Genomic DNA, 18,408 nt, shown 5'->3' with positions numbered 1-18,408 from the left:
CTGGTGGCATGTGCCTGTAGTCCCAGCTACTTGAGAGGCTGAGGTGGGAAGATCACTTGAGCCCAGAGGGTTGAGACTGTAGTGAGCTGTGGTCCTGCCACTGTACTCCAGCCTGGGTAACAGAGTGAGACCCTCTCTCAAAAAAAGTCGGTGGGGAGGGGAAGACAACAATGGAACCTACTCCCTAGGGGTTGTTGCCCAGATTAAATGTTTTGATATGTATGGGAAAAAGCACTCAATAAAACTCAATAAATGTGCCTACTTAGAACAACATGTAGCAGATAAGTGCTTTTGAGGCATTTGTTATGCTGCAGCTGTTGATGTATTGTTGGCTAGAAGTTAACACAGGGGTTTCAGGATGGGCCCAAATGTGCTTTGGCAAGGAGCCCTTTCCTGATGAGTTAACAGAGGGAGCCAATGCTATACATCCTCTACCAGGGACAGGGGTGCGCTCAGGAAATTATGGCCCATACATACTGTGTCAGTACATCACCTGCCAAGGGAGAGTCATATCAAAGTCTTTAAACATGCTTATCAATATCATGGAAATCATGTTGCACAGCATCAAAAATGAAATACGGTGTATTTGGCACCATCATAAATGTCTACGCTGTAATGTCAAGGGAAAAAGCAGACACACAATTACAATATATGCACAGCAGGATCTCAACTCGATAAAAAAAATATGCCAAAGTAGAAGGAATGATACACAACTCTTCAGAGTTCTGGGGTCTGGGAATCATTATTAGCAGTGTTTCCCCCATCCCCCTATAATTTTGGTACATTCAAAGACTGGACAATGAGCAGGAGCATATTACCACTTTTAGAGTTGCGAGGGGGGAAGAGGCACCCTCACCCTGACAGTCTCGCCCGAAGTAGCCCTTGCAGCACCTGGGGATCTGTATCACCAGGCTGCACCGCTCCCGGCAGCCTTCCAGGTTCCTCTTGAAGGGCAGGTTGTAGAGACACTTTTGCTTCACACCCTAAGGGAAGAGAGTGGACCATCCCTTCACTTACCACTGCAGGGACTAGGGCTCTGGGGCTCTAGTCTGTGCCCTCATGGAGGATCTTAGGTACTGCCCAAATAAAAAATGGGACTTCCAATGTGAGCCAACTTTTTTTTCTAAGGTAATATTTTTCCTATGGGAGTCAACAGACCTATGGGAGTCAACAGAAACACGCAGATGGGGGAGGGAGTAGATCTAGGGTCCATGGGAAGATTTCTCCCCAGTCTCAAGGGGAAGAACTTTCAGACCCTTAGAGTGCTCTGCAAGTGGCATGGTTGCCTGGGGAGGGAGTGGGAAGGAGGTAGCTTGCTGTCATGGAAGGGGTGTGGGGCAAGGCTCCCAAATTGTAGGCAGGGAGGGTATGAGTTAGATTTTGTTTCATAGAGATATTTTTGTTATAGGTTTTACTAGTAGACTAGAAAGAACTTGACTTTGGAATAAGTAATACAAAACAGCATTTAATGAGCACTTACTATGTGCCAGGCACTTCAGTGTACCCACATTTTTAAAATTTACTTTTCCTAATAGCTGCACAGAGAGTCCATTATTAGCTCCATTTTACAGAGGCAAACCTGATAGGTCATAAGATTTGTCAAAGATTATGGAATTTGACCCCATACCTGTGGACTCCAAATTTCATTGACTTAAACATTACTCTCCATTGCTCTCTGGACTTTCATCCTAGCATTGCTCCTTACTAGCTGTGTAGCCTTGGGCTGATTTCTTACCCTCTCTGAGACCCATTTTTCTCATAAGTAAAGTGTAGGTAATAATAGCTTCCTATGAGTATTATAAAGAGGGATAGAGTAATGAGTATATAAAGGCTCAGCACAGAGCCTGGGACATGGAGAGCAGCCAACAAAATGCAGCTATTTTTATAATCATAATTATCTTCTAAGTCCTTCTATGTCTACCATCCCATGACTTTTCTAGACAGGTCCTAGAACATGGGTTGACAGGTTGCCTGGGCTGAGAATATCTATCTTACCCCATTGGCTTTGTTGTTGAAAGAATGACATAAATTACATTTATGCAACATATGTGCACGTGCGCGGGCACGCACACACACACACACACACACACACACACACACACACACACAGAGGTCTGATAATGAAACAGACCTATGGCTCTCCAAACATTATCACTGCAGTCTTAATTACCTTTGGTTTACTCCACCTTGGGCAGCTGGGAGTATTGACACAGCTCCCACACTCCCCCTAGTATGCAAGAAAAGAAACACTTGAAAACCAAGAATATCAGAAAACACAAGGAAATGTTCCTGATTAATACCTGGATGGATTAAGGGCTTAACTAATCTTGATTAAGACTCTGGCTATGATCAAGAATACGAAAACAGGCCAGGCATGGTGGCTGACACCTGTAATCCTAGCACTTTGGGAGGCCAAGGCAGGAGGACTGCTTGAGGCGAGAAGTTTGAGACCAGCCTAGGCAACACAGCAAGACTCCATCTGTAAAAAAAAAAAATTAGCCAGGCATGGTGGCACATGAACTTGTAGTCCCAGCGACTTTGGAGGCTGAGTTGAGGGGATCACTTGAGCCCAGGATTTCAAGGCTGCAGTGAGCTGTGATTGCACCACTGAACCCCAGCCTGGATGACAGAGCAAGACCCTATCTCAAAACAACAACAACAACAACAAAGAATATCAAAACACACACACTAACTTTGCCACAGATAATTCTGAAGATCTGTCTTGGGCATCAGCTCCGTGGTTTTGTTCTCTGAAGGGAAAATCTGTTATACAGAGCTGGACCAGGGCAGTGTCTTACAGGCATATGCTATTAGCAGTGGGACATATGGGTGCAAGTGTTAGTTCCATTTTAAGTTAAATGGGATACTTTTGGCCAATCACAAATACTATTTGAGCCTTAGTTTTATAATAAATAGGGATAATAATTCTTGCCATTTGATCTTCAGAAGATTGATGAGGAAAAATGATTAACTGAAAAATATGTGTGGAATATAATTTGGAAATTAAGAAGACCCCTGTTGTAGAAAGGACAACTGGTTTCATCTCCTACTTTGGCTGACTGGGATCCAAAAAATTTGGGATAGTTATTGAAATTCCTAGGGGATGCCACGTACTGATATCAACTGGTGACAAACTTTGCCATGTAAAGTCACTTTACCTCTTTGAGACTCAGTTTCTAAATCTACACAATAGGGCAGATGATAACTATTCCTATTATTGGATTATTGTAGGGGTAAGCTAAGCATTGAACACAATGGCTGGCTTCAGGGGAGTACTCAGTAAAGGTGCTGGATGGATGAATGAGTGAATGTAAAAATGCCTCACACAGTGCAGGGCCTGGGATAGAAGTTCAATCAATATTGTCAAATGAATGAATCAATGGGTAAGTGAATAGAGGTGTGAGTGGCATATCATATTAGACTGACTATGTGAAATTGCCCTTTTCATAGGCTCCAGACTGTCAAATATCGCAATTTCATATGGTGTAATCTGTCAGACATTCAACAAATGTTTGTTGAATGCATGAGTGAGTGACTGAATAGAGGGATGTGTTTGAAAACGAATGGCAGTTGGCATATGGTTGGTATCCAAGAACTGTTTTCTCAATGATAAGGGAGTGAATGAGTGGGTGAGTAGATGGGTGGATAAACAAGAATATTCCAGGCTGTGTGGGGCTAAGTAGATGTCTGTTGCTTCTGAGTCTAAAGAACTACATCATTTGGCCCTCAGGTCTTCTGGGTCCTAGTCTTGCTGAGGACAGGCCCTTAATGGTTTCACAACAGGGTCCACACTGGATCATGAGGGCCATTCTTTGGCTTAAGGTTCTCTTACTACACTGTTGCTTTTAGGACTGACCGAGGCATCGAAAGTAGTAAAGGTGTCACAGCGGCCCCCCAGGGTGGGATCAATCAGCAGACAGTCAATGCCGTAGGCCACACCCAGGTCAAACAAGAGCTCCCGCTGCACAATTCTGCAGGTTTGGCCATTCAGAAAGAGGTCACCCTAAGAAAGAAAAAAAAAAAAAAAAAAAGAGAAAGAGAGAGAGAGAGAAACAGTCAATCTCTTTCACACATCTCTTCTTTCCCAGCCATGTAACATGGCCAGTAACTGCAAGACTCAGGAAGAACTTAATAAAACCCCATGTATTTATATATTTATCAAATACCCAGCATGTATTATGTGCCAGATACTGTTCTAAGTCCTTTACCTGTGCAAATTCTTTTAATTCTTACAAAAATCCAAGGTGGTTGTATGGATGTAGCTACTATTATTAGTACCCATTTACAGACGAGGGAACTAAGGCAGTGAGAGGTTAAATGACTTGCCCAGTGAATGGAGGTGTGGGCATTTGCACCCAGGCAGTCAGCCTCAAAGCTTGCCCCCTTGACCCCTCTGCCTCACTTCCTCTACCAAAGGAGAAACGTCAGCAGTGGGTGATAGGTTGGAGCAAGGGTGACCTTGCTGTGGTTAGGGATGAACTTCGCTGATGTGCCCTCTTTGTGTGTAGTCACTGAGTCTCCTCATTTAGTGCCAGCACCTAGCAAAGTGCCCGGTTCGGCTTTCTTTCCAGGGTGTACAAGTGACAGGCTTTAACTTTGTAATGATAATTTCTTTTTTCACATGTACCAGGCATAATCAACTGGGCTTTGGAGACATTATTTCATTTAATGCTGGCAATAATCTCAGGGCTTCCTTTCCTGAGGTCACCCAGCTAGTAAGTTGATGGATACATTATTCTTCCAATATACAAAATGCTTTTAGAAAGCTTTTGAGAGGAAAACAAGATAACTCCCAGCATCTATGGATGGGATGGAGATAGTGTGACTCAGTGGAAGGAACACCAGAAAACTGTGGTTAAAGCCTTGCGTGTTCACTCATGTACTATGTGACCACGGGCAAGTCACTGAACCTCTCTGAGGTTCATTGTTTTTTTCACCAGGTAAATAGAGTAAAGGATTTCTAATATAGGGTTGTTATACAGATCAGACTAAATAATACATTGCAAAGTGCTCTGAAAGCTATATCAACACACAGATCAAGCAGAGGGCATTCTTACTATCCTTCTCTGATAGTTGTCTATTTTGGTCTAGGGAGACAGGACAATCCCAAGAGTGTACACTGGGATAACGTACCAGAAGCTGGAATGAAAAGATGTGAATACTCTTCAAAGTCAGTTATAAATTCAATGCAATTCTAATTCAAATACCAAAGGGATACTGGTCATAAGATGTACGCAGAATGTTGTATGGAACTTGTTGGAATCCTCCTTGAAGGGAATTAACTCAATTGGGAGATGCATCCCTTTTGCCCTTCCTCCTTCCCACTGCCTGGAAAGTAGACATGGTGCCTGGAGCTCCAGCAACCATGCTGGACCTTAGAGGCTTGAACCATGTGCTGCAGAGCAGAAAGAGAAGGCACCTCTCCAACTGAGCCATCATACTAAAGACTTCTTTTATGAAAGAGAATAAATCCTTATATATTTAAGTCACAGGATTTTGGCTTTTCCATGATATGCAGTTGAAATAATCCCATTAGACCTACTCATCATATGGAATTACAGGAAGACAGAATTGTTCAGGAACTAGCCAGGGAAGGTAAAAATTGCAAACCTCTCAGTTGGCTGATCTAGGTAAGTATAGCCCAGAGCTGGCCCTGACTGCCAAGAGAGGGTTGGAGGTGAGGTCACAGTGGTGGGGCTGGGAAGGAAGAGAAAGGATGACTGTATACTTTCCTGTTTCAGGAAAGTATCTCACATTGGAAAATGCTCTACACAAAAAATGAAATCAACTGGAAGCTGCTCTCCACAGTGTAAGAGCTTCCTGCCACCTGCTAGGAGGGCTTGGGTTGGCCAGGATTTATCAGGTTTTTCATATCCAATTACGCAGTCTCAGGAAAAATACCTCTGAAGGTAGTGAGAAAAAAAATGAGCCTGCTATGAATGGAGGGGAAAAAATGAACATCTCCTTGAAGGGGCAGTTGTTGGGGAATAGCTTGCTGTGAATGTGTTAACCCCTCCCTGCCCACCCTTCATGATGATACTCACGATGTCCCTGCCAGCTCCACATTTCACACTCAGCTCTGAACCTTGCAGGGTCTTCCAGGCAGTGGATGTGGGAAGATCCACAGCTAAAACCTGTAGGAGTGATGGCACCACGTGACTGCCCCAAATTTGGGCCGAAGAAGGGACGGCCCGAAGGAGCTTTACCAAAAAACCAAATTCAGATGCAAAATTTTCCACGAGTTATAATAACTTTAGCTTTACAAATGACCGTAGGTATAACCAATGGGAAGAATAATTGGGGCTCTCTGGGAGGTTGGAAATTCCTTCCTGAGGGAAAGAGTTGACCAGGTGGACTGGTTTCAATCACCCTTCCATCTCTCATCTATGCTTGGGAGTCTCTGAAGATGCAGTCTTAGCGTATGAAGCCAATGAAAGAATGAGTGGGTGAGGCTGGGAAATGACATAGGATGCAGTTATGGGTGGCACTGTGCCCCTCAAAGAGTTATGTTGAAGTCCCGACCCCCAGTTCCTCAGAATATGATCTTATTTGGAAATGAGGTCATTGCTGATGTAACTAGTTAGGATGAGGTAATCCTGGAGTAGAGTGGACTCTTAATCTAGTTTGAATGGTGTTCTTGTAAGAAAGAAGAGGCAAATGCTACGTGAAGGCACAGAAACACACAGGGAGAGACAGCCCTGTGATGGCAGAGACAGATTGGAGGGATACACTACAAGTCCAGGAGCACCAAGGATTTCCAGAAGCCACCAGAAGCAGAGAGAGAAGCATGGAGCAAATTCTCCCTCAGAAACTCCAGAAGGAACAACCTTGCCAGCTCCTTCATCTCCGACATCTCACCTCCAGAACTGTTTACTACAAAAAAAAAACACAACATTTCTGTGGCTTAAGCTGCCCAGCTTGTGGTAATTTGTGATGGCAGCCCTGGGAAACTAATCTAGATGCTGTGGATGAACTAAAGTTGGGGCATTTGGCATTCTTGAACTGAGCAGACTTGGTCCTGGAGAGAAACATGAGTCCTGGATGAGGACTCAGGATGGCTGCCATGTTCCTATATGATTGTGCTTGCTCCTATATGATCATGTTTGCTCCCATATGATCATGCTTGTTCCTATGAGACTGTGCATGCTCCCATATGATCATGCTTGCTCCTGTATGATCGTGCTTGTTCCTATGAGACTGTGCATGCTCCCATATGATCATGCTTACTCCTATATGATCGTGCTTGCTCCTATAAGACTGCATGCTCCCATGTGATCATGCTTGCTCCCATATGATTGTGCTTGCTCCTATATGATCACGCTTGTTCCTATGAGACTGTGCATGCTCCCATATGATCATGGTTGCTCCTATATGATCGTGCTTGCTCCTATAAGACTGCATGCTCCCATGTGATCATGCTTGCTCCCATATGATCGCGCTTGTTCCTATATGATCGTGCTTGCTCCTATATGACTGTGCTGCTCCCCTATGATCGTGCTTGCTCCTATGTGATCATGCTTGCTCCTTTATGATGTTTGCTCCTATGTGATCGTGCTTGCTCCTATATGATCGTGCTTGCTCCTATATGATCATGCTGCTCTCATATGATCATGCTGCTCTCATATGGTCATGATTGCTGCTGTGATCGTGCTTGCTCCTATATGATGATGCTTGCTCCTATATGATCATATATGTTCCTATATGATCATGTATGTTCCTATATGATCATGCTTATTCCTATATGATTGTGCTTGCTCCTATATCATGCTTATTCCTATATCACATATGTTCCTATGTGATCATGCATGTTCCTATATGATCATGCTAGTTTCTATATGATCGTGCTTCTCTGATACAGTTAATCAGTTCAGGGGCCACAACTGATTGAAGCTGGATCAATCAGTCATTTGCCTAGAAATTTTGGAATTGGATGAGGAAGAGTCCATCTGGAAAAACTTGAGAACTGTTTTCAGCAGCCATTTTGCCAGGAGAACTAGGAAGGAGGAAAGACTGATCTGCAGTAGAGAGGAATGATGCTCTTGGGTATTGATTAAAGTAAAAAAAAAATTGGCAGGTCCAAGGAACAGAATCAAATGTGGTATACTGCAGGAGCCAATCAACCATGGCCAGTCAGAGGAGGACACAGTGGGGCAGGGGATGCTGTGGCTTCCTGCATACAGTGGAGACAGGGACGCACTGACAGTTCCTAGGCCACAATGCCTTGGTGCTGAATTTTATCACCACCCTGGGACATTCTTGCACTTATGTCTGCACGTAAACTAAATACCTTGGCATCTCGTATCACATGAAACTTCAAATACTCCTTCAGCTTGTCCTTGTTGTCTTGGTTGAACAGGAAGTCCTGTTGTTCAGCAGGTAGGGCATGGAGGGCTTGGTCGGTGGGCCAGAAGAGAGTGACTGGGGTGTGGATGGGATCGGTGATGACACTCAGCAAACCTGAGTCCTGAAACACAGGGATTCAGCCCCTTGCTGGCTTGAGCAAGGCCCAGACATGTGGGCAGGGGTTCTGTCTCTGAGGATTCTCCTCTATGCTCAAGCCCATGGCTTACTGGGACTCTGGATGGTTCAAGGGTGATGCAGCTAGAGAAACTAGAAGCCCATCACACCCCAACCATTCTGACCTACAATTTTTTTTCTTACTTTTGAGACAGGGTCTCACTCTGTTGTCCTGGCTGGAGTGCAGTAGCACAGTCACAGCTCAATGCAGCTTCAACCTCGTGGGTTCAAGTGATCCTCCCACCTCAACCTCCTGAGTAGCTGGGACTACTGGCATGCACCACCACACTCTGCACATTTTGGTATTTTTGTAGAGATGGGGTTTCGCCATGTTGCCCAGGCTGGTCTCAAACTCCTGGGCTCAAGCAATCCTCCTGCCTTGGCCTCCCAAAGTACTAGGATTACAGGCATGAGCCAACTGTGCCCATCCTGACCTATATTTTCTTGGACAGCAAATCAGAAAGTCAAATTCTGGAGTCCCCAGGGACTGCTCAGGGTTGAGGAACAGGGAAGAGGGAGCCTCAGAAAGATGCTTGGCCTGCTCCTCCCTATTCTCCTCTGCAATCTTTTGTTCATACTGGATGTTTCTACTCAATTCATGGGAACAATCTCTGAAGTCAGTAAGATATGGCTTTTTTTTTTTTTTTTTGAGATGGAGTCTCACTCTGTCACCCCGGCTGGAGTGCAGTGGTGCAATCACAGCTTACTGCAACCTCTGCTTCCTGGGTTCAAGTGATTCTCCTGCCTCACCCTCCTAAGTAGCTGGAACTACAGGTGAACACCATCATGCCCAGCTAATTTTTGTATTTTTAGTAGAGATGGAGTTTCACCATGTTAGCCAGGCTGGTATCAAACTCCTGACCTCAAGTGATCCACCTGCTTTGGCCTCCCAAAGTGCTGAAATTACAGGCATGAGCCACTGTGCCTGCCAGAAAGATACGGTTTTAATTTCTACCTGCCTCACAGGCATAGAGTTCCCAACTCTCCCATGCAAATTCCCCATCTTTATAATGGAGTTGATAATTCCAGATGTGAAGCACCTAGTACACTACTGCCACATTCCAATTTCTTTCCCTCTCCCCAGCCTCAAATTCTCAATTTCTAACTCAGCCAATGTACATTATATAGCTCAACAAGCCATATAACATTCTAAGGGAGTGGCAGAGAATGACTTTGCTCTCCAGAAAACTGAGACTTCCCCATGCAGATCCCACAACAGCTGGCCAATGTCAAAACAAAACAGAAACAACAACAAAACAAACAAAACAAAACTTCTTTAGGCAGGTTATCCTCTGAGTCAACTTCCCCTAAATTTTTACCTGTATTAAGTTGCTAAATTTGATGTAGCCATTGTTTGTTGCCAAAGTCGTAAGATTTTGCTGCAAAGATAATAAGAATGGGCATGAAACTTTTCCTTATACAGTTTAAGAGGAATTTAACAAGGGCTCAAGTGAAAAAAAGTAAAGGTAACATAACCTGACGGATACATAGATGGGCTCATCAGCACCTGCTCCAATTCTCTTCTGACCATGCTTTTCTGCATTCTAGAGACTAGTAGGCTAAGCGCTACTTTTTCCCAGACTCCCTTGCAGCTAGAACCCCAATGTGATATATAAGGTCCTCCAAGCAGAAGCACTTGTGCAAAGCTTCTTGGTGGAAAGAAATAATATGAGGTGGCAGCAGCTGCTAGAAGGGAGATCAACCCCTCTGGCAAGCACAATGGGGACATCTATAGCCCAGTGTCCAGTGTCCAAGGTGGTGAGGCTGGAGACAGGTGGCAGTCACAGAGCTGTGACAGCCAGGACAGCCAGAACAGCCTGGTGTTGGTGGTAAGGTTATCAGGTTAGGTGTTCACCCTTTGTGTGTGTGTTTAATTAAAAAAACTTTTTTAGACAGGATCTCACTCTGGTTGCCCAGACTAGAGTGCAGTAGCATGATCTCAGGTCACTGCCCTCAGCTCATTGCAAGCATCTGATCCTGGGATGAGGTGATTCTCCCACCTCAGCCTCCCAAGTAGCTGGGATTATAGGCATGCACCATCACACTTGGCTAGTTTTTTGTATTTTTAGTAGAAACAGGGTTTCACTATGTTGCCCAGGCTTGTCTTGAACTCCTGGACTCAAGCAATCTGTTCATCTTGGCCTCCCAGATTGCTGGGATTACAGGTGTGAGCCACTGCACCTAGCCAGGTGTCTACCCTTTGTAGACCTCCTTGGGCTGCTCTGCTCCCAGCTGTGTAGCATCCAAATTAGGCTCTACCCTTCCAGAGATTTGATGATGTATCTACTACCTCAAGAAACTTTTTTTTTGTCTAAGTGTAGTGGATTCTGTGTTCTGCTGTGAAAGACCTTGACCTATATTAATAAATAAAAATAAAAGTTAAAATTACATTTTCTGTCAATTTAGAAGGAATTTTACTCCAGAATTAATTTTATCTATCTTCTCCATTTTCTAAACCTATGTAAGACTACCTGTCCTTGTGGATGCTATAGAAAAACATATAAAACCCACTTATCAATTTAAGATAGTCTTTTACTTATTTATTTCTTACTAAGAATAATGTTTACTAGGCTTTTAATAATAGCTTGAGATTGAAGCAGAAAAAGAAAATGTTTCAAAATGATGACTTCGAATCAGAATAGAGATGATAATGTATTGAGTCACTCCAGGCCGAAAACATAACAGAGAGTTTACCTACCAGAATTCTTCCAGAGGTGTCTTTGGGAGTGATAAGCAAATTTTTGGGAGATAGCAATTTGTCTATGATATGAACAATCCCATTAGTACTGATGATATCACTGGATATGATCTTAGCTTTATTATTTATATACACCGTGCTCTGAAATCAACCAAAAACAAAAAAGAAATGAGCGCAAAGTGAAATAGACACAAAATTGCTTCTCACAGAATGCTTTACCAATGTGTCAAATTATCAGGAGCAAAAACTGAATATCCAAGTTAATACTTGAGTGTATTTTTATTATGATTATAAAGTGAAAACAGAGATAAAAATGTAACTTTCACCTGGAGAAGTTAATTATAACATAGAATCATCTAAAACAGTAATTTCAATATGATTCTCCAATCTGAAGTAAGCAAGCAGCTCAAAATTGGCTTCTCTTTTATATTTGTTCTATACCTCCTCCCCTGGCTTTTTTCCTTCTGCAAGGAATTCTACAGTCACCATTTGTTTCTCTGTAGTAGGGAGGGACTGGACCAGTCTGGTCAAGTGGCTTGGATCAAAAGCTTTCAACCTTCCCAGCTTCTGACTAATGCTACCAAAAGCAGTTCTATTTACTACTTGGAGAGGCCTGCCTCTGAGTTTTAATCCTGGCTTTAATATTTGCTCTTTGTGTGACCTTGGACAAGTTACTTAACCTTTCTGAGCTCAGTTTTCTTATTCGGAAATTAAGGATTAACACTGTCTATATCAAGGGAGTATTTTGCAGATTAAATGAGTTAGTACACATCAAATACTAAGTGCCTGCATACAGAAATCACTTAATGTATGTTATTATTATTTCTTATATTACTTTAAGGAAAAAAAGAGAAAGAGGACCTAAGGATAAGGCACTTACTTTGTTTAAAAAAACCAAACAACTTTTATGTTCAGGGGAACATATGCAGGTTTGTTACACAGGTAAACTTGTGTCATGGGGGTTTGTTGTAGAGATTATTTCATCACCCAGGTATTAAGACTAGTACCTATTAGTTATTTTTCATGATCCTCTCCCTCCTCCCACTCTCCACCCTCCACTAGGCCCCAGTGTGTATTGTTCCCCTCTATGTGTCCGTGAGTTCTCATTATTTAGCTCCCACTTGTAAGTGAGGACATGCAGCATTGGGTTTTCTGTTCCTGCATTAGTTTGCTGAGGATGATGGCCTCCAGCTCCAACCAGGTTCCTGCAAAGGACATGATCTAGGGGAGAGAGGACCTAAGGATAACTGGCATCTACCTGAGAGACGGAGATGACTACTGGCTCTCCTTGGAGGGAAGTAGCATTTGAGATCAATTTCAGGTTTTCCAGAAGCAGCTGGTGGCAGGCGACCACATGGTACCGAAGAACCTGGGGCATTAAACCGTATTTGTCCCAGTCTTTAACCTGTAACAGAAGATCAGAGGGTTTCAGCCAGAGGCAGGAGTCTTTTGCTGCAATGTGCCATTTGGCTCTCCTGTCCTCCATTCTCTCTTCCACACCTCTCGGCCCACCCAGACTCTGGGAAGTAAGCTTTGTGGTCAGGATTATAGAGTGGAGGCTGTTCAGACAAAAGGGAGGAAGTGACTCTAGCTCCTTTCTTGCCTCCATTGTGGAATCTCAGTGTGGAAGGAACATGGGGTTCCTCTGGCCTGGATTTCACAATACATGTTGCAAAGATCCCAAGTTCTGTGAGACGATCCTCAAAAAAGAATTTTCTTGTGAAACATGCTGGGAAACACTGCATAGTATATAGCCCTCTTGGAGAGGTATCAGTGCCAGATTTAAACCTTTAGTAGTGGGAAGATCATGACGTATCTCCATTTGGAATTCAAAATACAAACAAGGCTGGGTGCAGTGGCTCATGCCTGTAATCCCAGCACTCTGGGAGGCCGAGGCGGGTGGATCACTTGAGGCCAGGAGTTCGAGACCAGCCTGGCCCACATGGTAAAACACCATCTCTACTAAAAATACTACTCCGGAGGCTGAGGCATGAGAATCACTTGAACCCAGGAGGTAGAGGCTGCAGTGAGCCGAGATCATGGCACTGCACTCCAGCCTGGGTGACAGAGCAAGACCCTGTCTCAAAAACAAACAATCAAACAATATTAACATAAAGTAAATAATCAAAAGCCCACAAAATTCTCATTGTTTCATAACTCCTTTAATGGCTTTTTATTTTGAATTATAAAGTGTCAAGTTCTTTCAAAAACTATTTTTGTGCCTCTGCTTTGCTGGTGTCCAAAATACAGGCATGGAGAGGCTGGGTGTGCAGTGGTTAAGTACATGGGCCCAGGTTTGGGTCTTTGCTCCACCCCCTGCTAGTCATGTGATCTTGGGAAAGCTACTTCCCTCAGTATTCACAGCTGTAAAATGAGGATCACAGCAGAACTCACAGGGTTGTTGTGAGGACCAAATGAGTCATTCTAAGCCGGGTACTCAGAACAGTGTTTGACACTCACAGTAAATGTTACCTATCATTATTATGAATGGGCAATCCAGTATGAAGAGCCCCTGTGAATATTAGAACAGTAAAGGCTCTGATAAATCCTGCAAGAAAAGAATCTATTTAAATCTCTTTAATCCAGCATCTCTCCCTCCACTCCCCCGTTTTTTGTCTATGGGAGGTCTAAATCACTTGAGAATTGTTAATCTTCTCCAACCTCATACTTTGTTCAGGAATGTCCTTTAGAAAGTCTCTGGCCAGTGGTTACCCCAAATCCACCCGAATGTTTCCCCTGACAGGGGTCCCTGTGCCAAGAGGCAGCCCCTTCTATTGCTGGTGAGTTCCACCTGATCTCAGAGCTCCTGCTTAGAAACATCTCCAGTCTTGGTTCCAGGGCGAGGCCCAAGGACTATGTTCCAGCCGCAGACCTCCCCCTTCTGCCCACAGTCTCATGCTCACCCGAGCTTCCTCATCAAAGGCTGCAGATAAAGGTGCAAAAACAGTGAAGGGGCCTGGGCCGACCAGATCTTTCACGAAATGCTCCTGTGGGAAGAAAGGTGAGGCTCACACATCACTCACTTAACATCAACACATGCCGGGGCTCAAACTAATACCAGAGATGATGGCACCTGGGTGAAGCAAAGACTGGATGAGGAGACCTCTGTTTCAGTCTTGGATTCAAATGAAACCCAGATTCTCCGTCGTTGAAATTGTGTGTGGTTTTTTTCTCATTATAAAATTAACGCGTTTATTGTATTAAAGATTTTGAAAATACAGCACAAAGAAAAAAATAATAGCTGCCTCCCTAGTCCCACCACCTAGAAGCAGCTCTTACTATTTTCAGGTATTTTTTTCCAATGTCTCTTGCACATATCAGTATTTTATATCATTAGGATAATAATACAAACATAAAACGTAAGTTGATATACTTAACTGTTATAATTGTCTTCTTGCAATTCTAAGATCATATGGTTGCTATGAGCATATTTTCTTCTAGTTTTTAATGATTTTATTAAAATCTTATTTCTTATATTTTTATGATTTTATTCTAGTTTTTTATATTTTATTCTTATATCTGAATCTCATTCAGATGTATGATGTGCAGAAAGATCAAACTTAATTTTTACCCCAAGTGTTAACCAGCTGTCCCAGTCACACCTTTTTCTCTACCAGTGTGATGGGAGTCTTTTCATGTACTACATTCTTATGTAGAAAATTCTAGAAATCCAGGGTCCCAGACTTTCTTCTACCCTCACCAACTCTAGAGGCCACCAGTTTATCCTGTATTTGGCTTGAGGCTTAACTCTTTTATTTATTTAGTTTTGAGACAGTGTCTCCCTCTGTCACCTAGGCTGGAGTGCAGTGGCATGATCTCAGCTCACTGCAACCTCTGCCTCCCAGGTTCAAGCAATTCTCACGCCTCAGTTTCCAAGTAGCTGGGACTACAGGCCTGCGCCACCATGCCCAGCTAATTTTTTTTGTATTTTTAAAAGAGACGGGGTTTTGCCATGTTCCCCAGACTGGTCTTGAACTCCTGAGCTCAGGCAATCTGCCTGCCTTGGCCTCCCAAAGTGTTGGAATTACAGGTGTGAGCCACTGCACCTGGCCTAGGCTGAACTCTTATGGCTAGACAGACATGTATATTTCCTACCTGCAACTGGAAGAAATACTGGGAAGTTTTCGGGTTCTTGGGAAGCTCCTGCAAACAAAGAGTAGCTTCACTTAATGCCTGTGAAATATATATAAGAACAATACAGGGTTGTCATGGGATGATTTCTCTGCCATCCCTTCAGCTGGAAATCTGTAACACCGGGCCTTTTTGGAGCTTCATCTGTAGGCTGACAATTAATGTTCAGAATGACTATGTGGACATAGTGTGAATTCTATAACCTTTCTGGAATCGCCATCTGATTTATGAAAGAAAGGTTCAGCCATTTCCAGAAGTATCTGAACTTTAAGAGCATTTTCTGACTTTCAAATACTTAAAAAAAATCAGTTATAGGTTTATGGCAGATTTGATTACTCTAGTAACAATATTTGATCAGCCAGAACATTTTTGTCCCTCTTTAAATAACTGAACATTTACTTTATAATAGACAGAAAGCTGCAAATATCACCTTGCCTCAACCACTATGCTCAGTACACACACACATGCACACACACGTGCATACACACATGCACATATGCACCTGCATGCACACACAAGCACACACACGTACACACATGCACACACACGTGTACACACATTAACACGTGCACGCGCACATGCACACATGCACACACTGCAATCCACGCCATGGTAATGTGGTTGAGCTATTGAGCACTCCGTGTCCTTTGCACATATTACCTTATTTTAACAACCTGATGGAGTTTGTACCATCATTATTTTCTTTTACAGATTGGAAAACTGATATACAGAGAGGCGACATAATATGCTCAAAGTCACATTACTAACCAGGAGAACTGAATTCAAACCCAGGTGTTTCTGACTCCAGAGCTGTCGGTCCATCTTAATCCCTACATTACACTCTTCCTCAGGTCAAATGAATTCCCAGAGGAAGACAAAATTTCTTTTCATTGCTCATTTATGTAAAATTGCCTTTCATATTTTTATAGCGCTTTACATTTCACCAAGCTCTTAAATATTCCTTAGCTACCTGGATTCTTGGCATTTTTAGGGAAGTAGAGTTTACTTGATGGAAACATGTCTCGCGTTACCTGATAAATGCTGCCGCGGCAGGTAAATCCATCTCCAATGTAGTTTGGCTTGCAAGTACAAGTCCTTTCTACTTGCCCAGTGTGGTTGCAGATGGCAAATTCACTACAGCCGCCATTTTTCTGGTAAAATTGCCAAGGGGCAAGGGATGGGGATTAGACCAGTTAGTTTGCCAGCTCTACCGATATTTACAAAGCAATTCTGCGTTTGAATTCATTTTTTGTCTCACTCTCTTTGATTCATTTGTATTGTTTATCCTTTTCCTGAGCTTGCCTTCCAATTCCCTATGCTCATAGGGGCATCTTATTCACCTGGCCTTGTATCCTAAGATGACAGGTCCCTTTGAGCAGATCTCCAGCCCTGTACAGGTAAGCCCAGAGTTGCCAAATTGGAAATTTCTCAGCATCCAGGTATTAACTAGGAAGACCCCACCTGTTTGATACTTCCCAGCTTTAAGCTAAACTCTGATCATAGGAAAAGGTAACCATTATCAGATGGAAGGCAGGTGGTACAAAATAGAACACATTGTCCCAGCCCTCAAAGAGCTTATAAGTTGTGGAAGATGGGCAGAGACCTAAAATACAAACAAAGCAAAGCACGGTTCAAAGCTAACATCCATGGGAACGCTCACTGCAGGGACACTCACCCCATGTTCCTCTACACACGCATCACCTGACCCCATAGGCCCCTTCCTCACGAACCCTTCCCCGTGCTTTCTCAAAGTCATTGCCATTAGCAACTTTCTGACATTCTCACCTTAGTAAGCTCCCTTCACCTCTTCCTGCAGAGGTCTTTGTCTCCTGCAAACATTGCCCTTCCTGTGCCCCTCAAGTGAAGCTGTTTTCCTCCACTACCTCCACACTGGTGAGAGATTGAAGTGGCAATGTCCTGGCTGTGCTGGGAGAGTGTCTTTATTACTGTACGTTGTCACTTCCAAACACCCTCATCCTTTAAACACATAGTATCCATAATCCTTTACCAATTTTTACTCTTTGGTCCTAATGGTGGTGCCTGGATCACCGCCTTTCCCTTCATTCTTGATGTTGCCATCCTTGGCAGTGTCAATAACCTTGTCAATGGCCTCTACCACCCCTGCCCCCATCCCCTGGCTTTGTAGTCAACATTAAAGTGCACTGACTGCTCCTGAGAGCTCCATTTCAAGCATCCCTCTCTCTCTGGCCACCAACTTTTATCATTTCAACTTATCTCTTCTAATACTGCAGTCTCCAACCTCCTTTGGTCCACAGGAACCTCCCCTCCTTTGAGCTTACTTCTTTCTCCCCAGCATTCCTGCCCACCCACTCAGTCCCCTCGAACCCCAGCCAGCTGGCAAGGTGGAACACTGTGACCCTCCCTGGCTCTTCTCTCCCTCCATCACTATGGCTTGGCAAATCCCTAGCCCTCCTGGGCCCCACTCTAACTTCTCTGGGTCTGCTGGGCTGGCGGTGCATTGCCTGAGAAAGTCGCGATACATGCTATCTGGACTCCCTTCAAAGGTATGTACACAGATGCTTGCACTTTTGCAGTACATTTAATTTCCCTCTCTCTAGAGATGATGTTACGGTTTGCCTGTGTTCCCACCCAAATCTCATTTTGAATTATAACTCCCACAATTCTCATGTGTCATGGAGGAACCTGGTAGGAAGTGATTGAATTGTGGGGCAGGTCTTTCCTGTGCTCTTCTTGTAATAGTGAATGAGTCTCAGGAGATCTGATGGTTTTAAAAATGGGAGTTACCCTGCACAAGCTCCCTTCTCTTATCTGCCACCATGTGAGACATGCTTTTCACCTTCCACCATGATTATGAGACCTCCCCAGCCATGGGGAACTGTAAGCCCAATAAACCTTTCTTTTGTAAGTTTCCCAGTCTGGAGTATGTCTTTATCAGCAGCATGAAAATTGACTAATACAGATGACATTCCACTCCTCACCTTTCTCAACTCTCAATTACTGTCCTCTCATCTTAGTTGATGAGCCCCACTTGTGCCTCATGGAGAAAAGAGACACAGGTAACAAGAACCACCTCATCTCCC

The 18,408-nt window shown here is 43.6% G+C and overlaps 1 protein-coding gene across 1 annotated transcript in view; it reads right to left on the bottom strand.

Annotated features, from left to right (window-relative positions):
* The window catches only part of STAB2 (stabilin 2), a 95,694-nt gene that overhangs the window by 25,094 nt on the left and 52,192 nt on the right, over window positions 1–18,408 (bottom strand). The window contains exons 24-34 of the mRNA XM_003832569.6: window positions 16,378–16,497; window positions 15,311–15,358; window positions 14,119–14,202; window positions 12,474–12,620; window positions 11,216–11,356; window positions 9,837–9,896; window positions 8,288–8,464; window positions 6,045–6,134; window positions 3,857–4,003; window positions 2,171–2,227; window positions 857–983 (exon numbers count right to left, since the gene is read on the bottom strand). Of these exons, the coding sequence (XP_003832617.5) occupies window positions 857–983; window positions 2,171–2,227; window positions 3,857–4,003; window positions 6,045–6,134; window positions 8,288–8,464; window positions 9,837–9,896; window positions 11,216–11,356; window positions 12,474–12,620; window positions 14,119–14,202; window positions 15,311–15,358; window positions 16,378–16,497 (1,198 nt within the window). The remainder of the gene's footprint in view (window positions 1–856; window positions 984–2,170; window positions 2,228–3,856; window positions 4,004–6,044; window positions 6,135–8,287; window positions 8,465–9,836; window positions 9,897–11,215; window positions 11,357–12,473; window positions 12,621–14,118; window positions 14,203–15,310; window positions 15,359–16,377; window positions 16,498–18,408) is intronic.

Source organism: Pan paniscus, chromosome 10 (assembly GCF_029289425.2).
Source record: "Pan paniscus chromosome 10, NHGRI_mPanPan1-v2.0_pri, whole genome shotgun sequence".
Lineage (NCBI taxonomy): Eukaryota > Metazoa > Chordata > Mammalia > Primates > Hominidae > Pan > Pan paniscus.
This window is presented reverse-complemented; position numbering and strand designations above follow the sequence as displayed.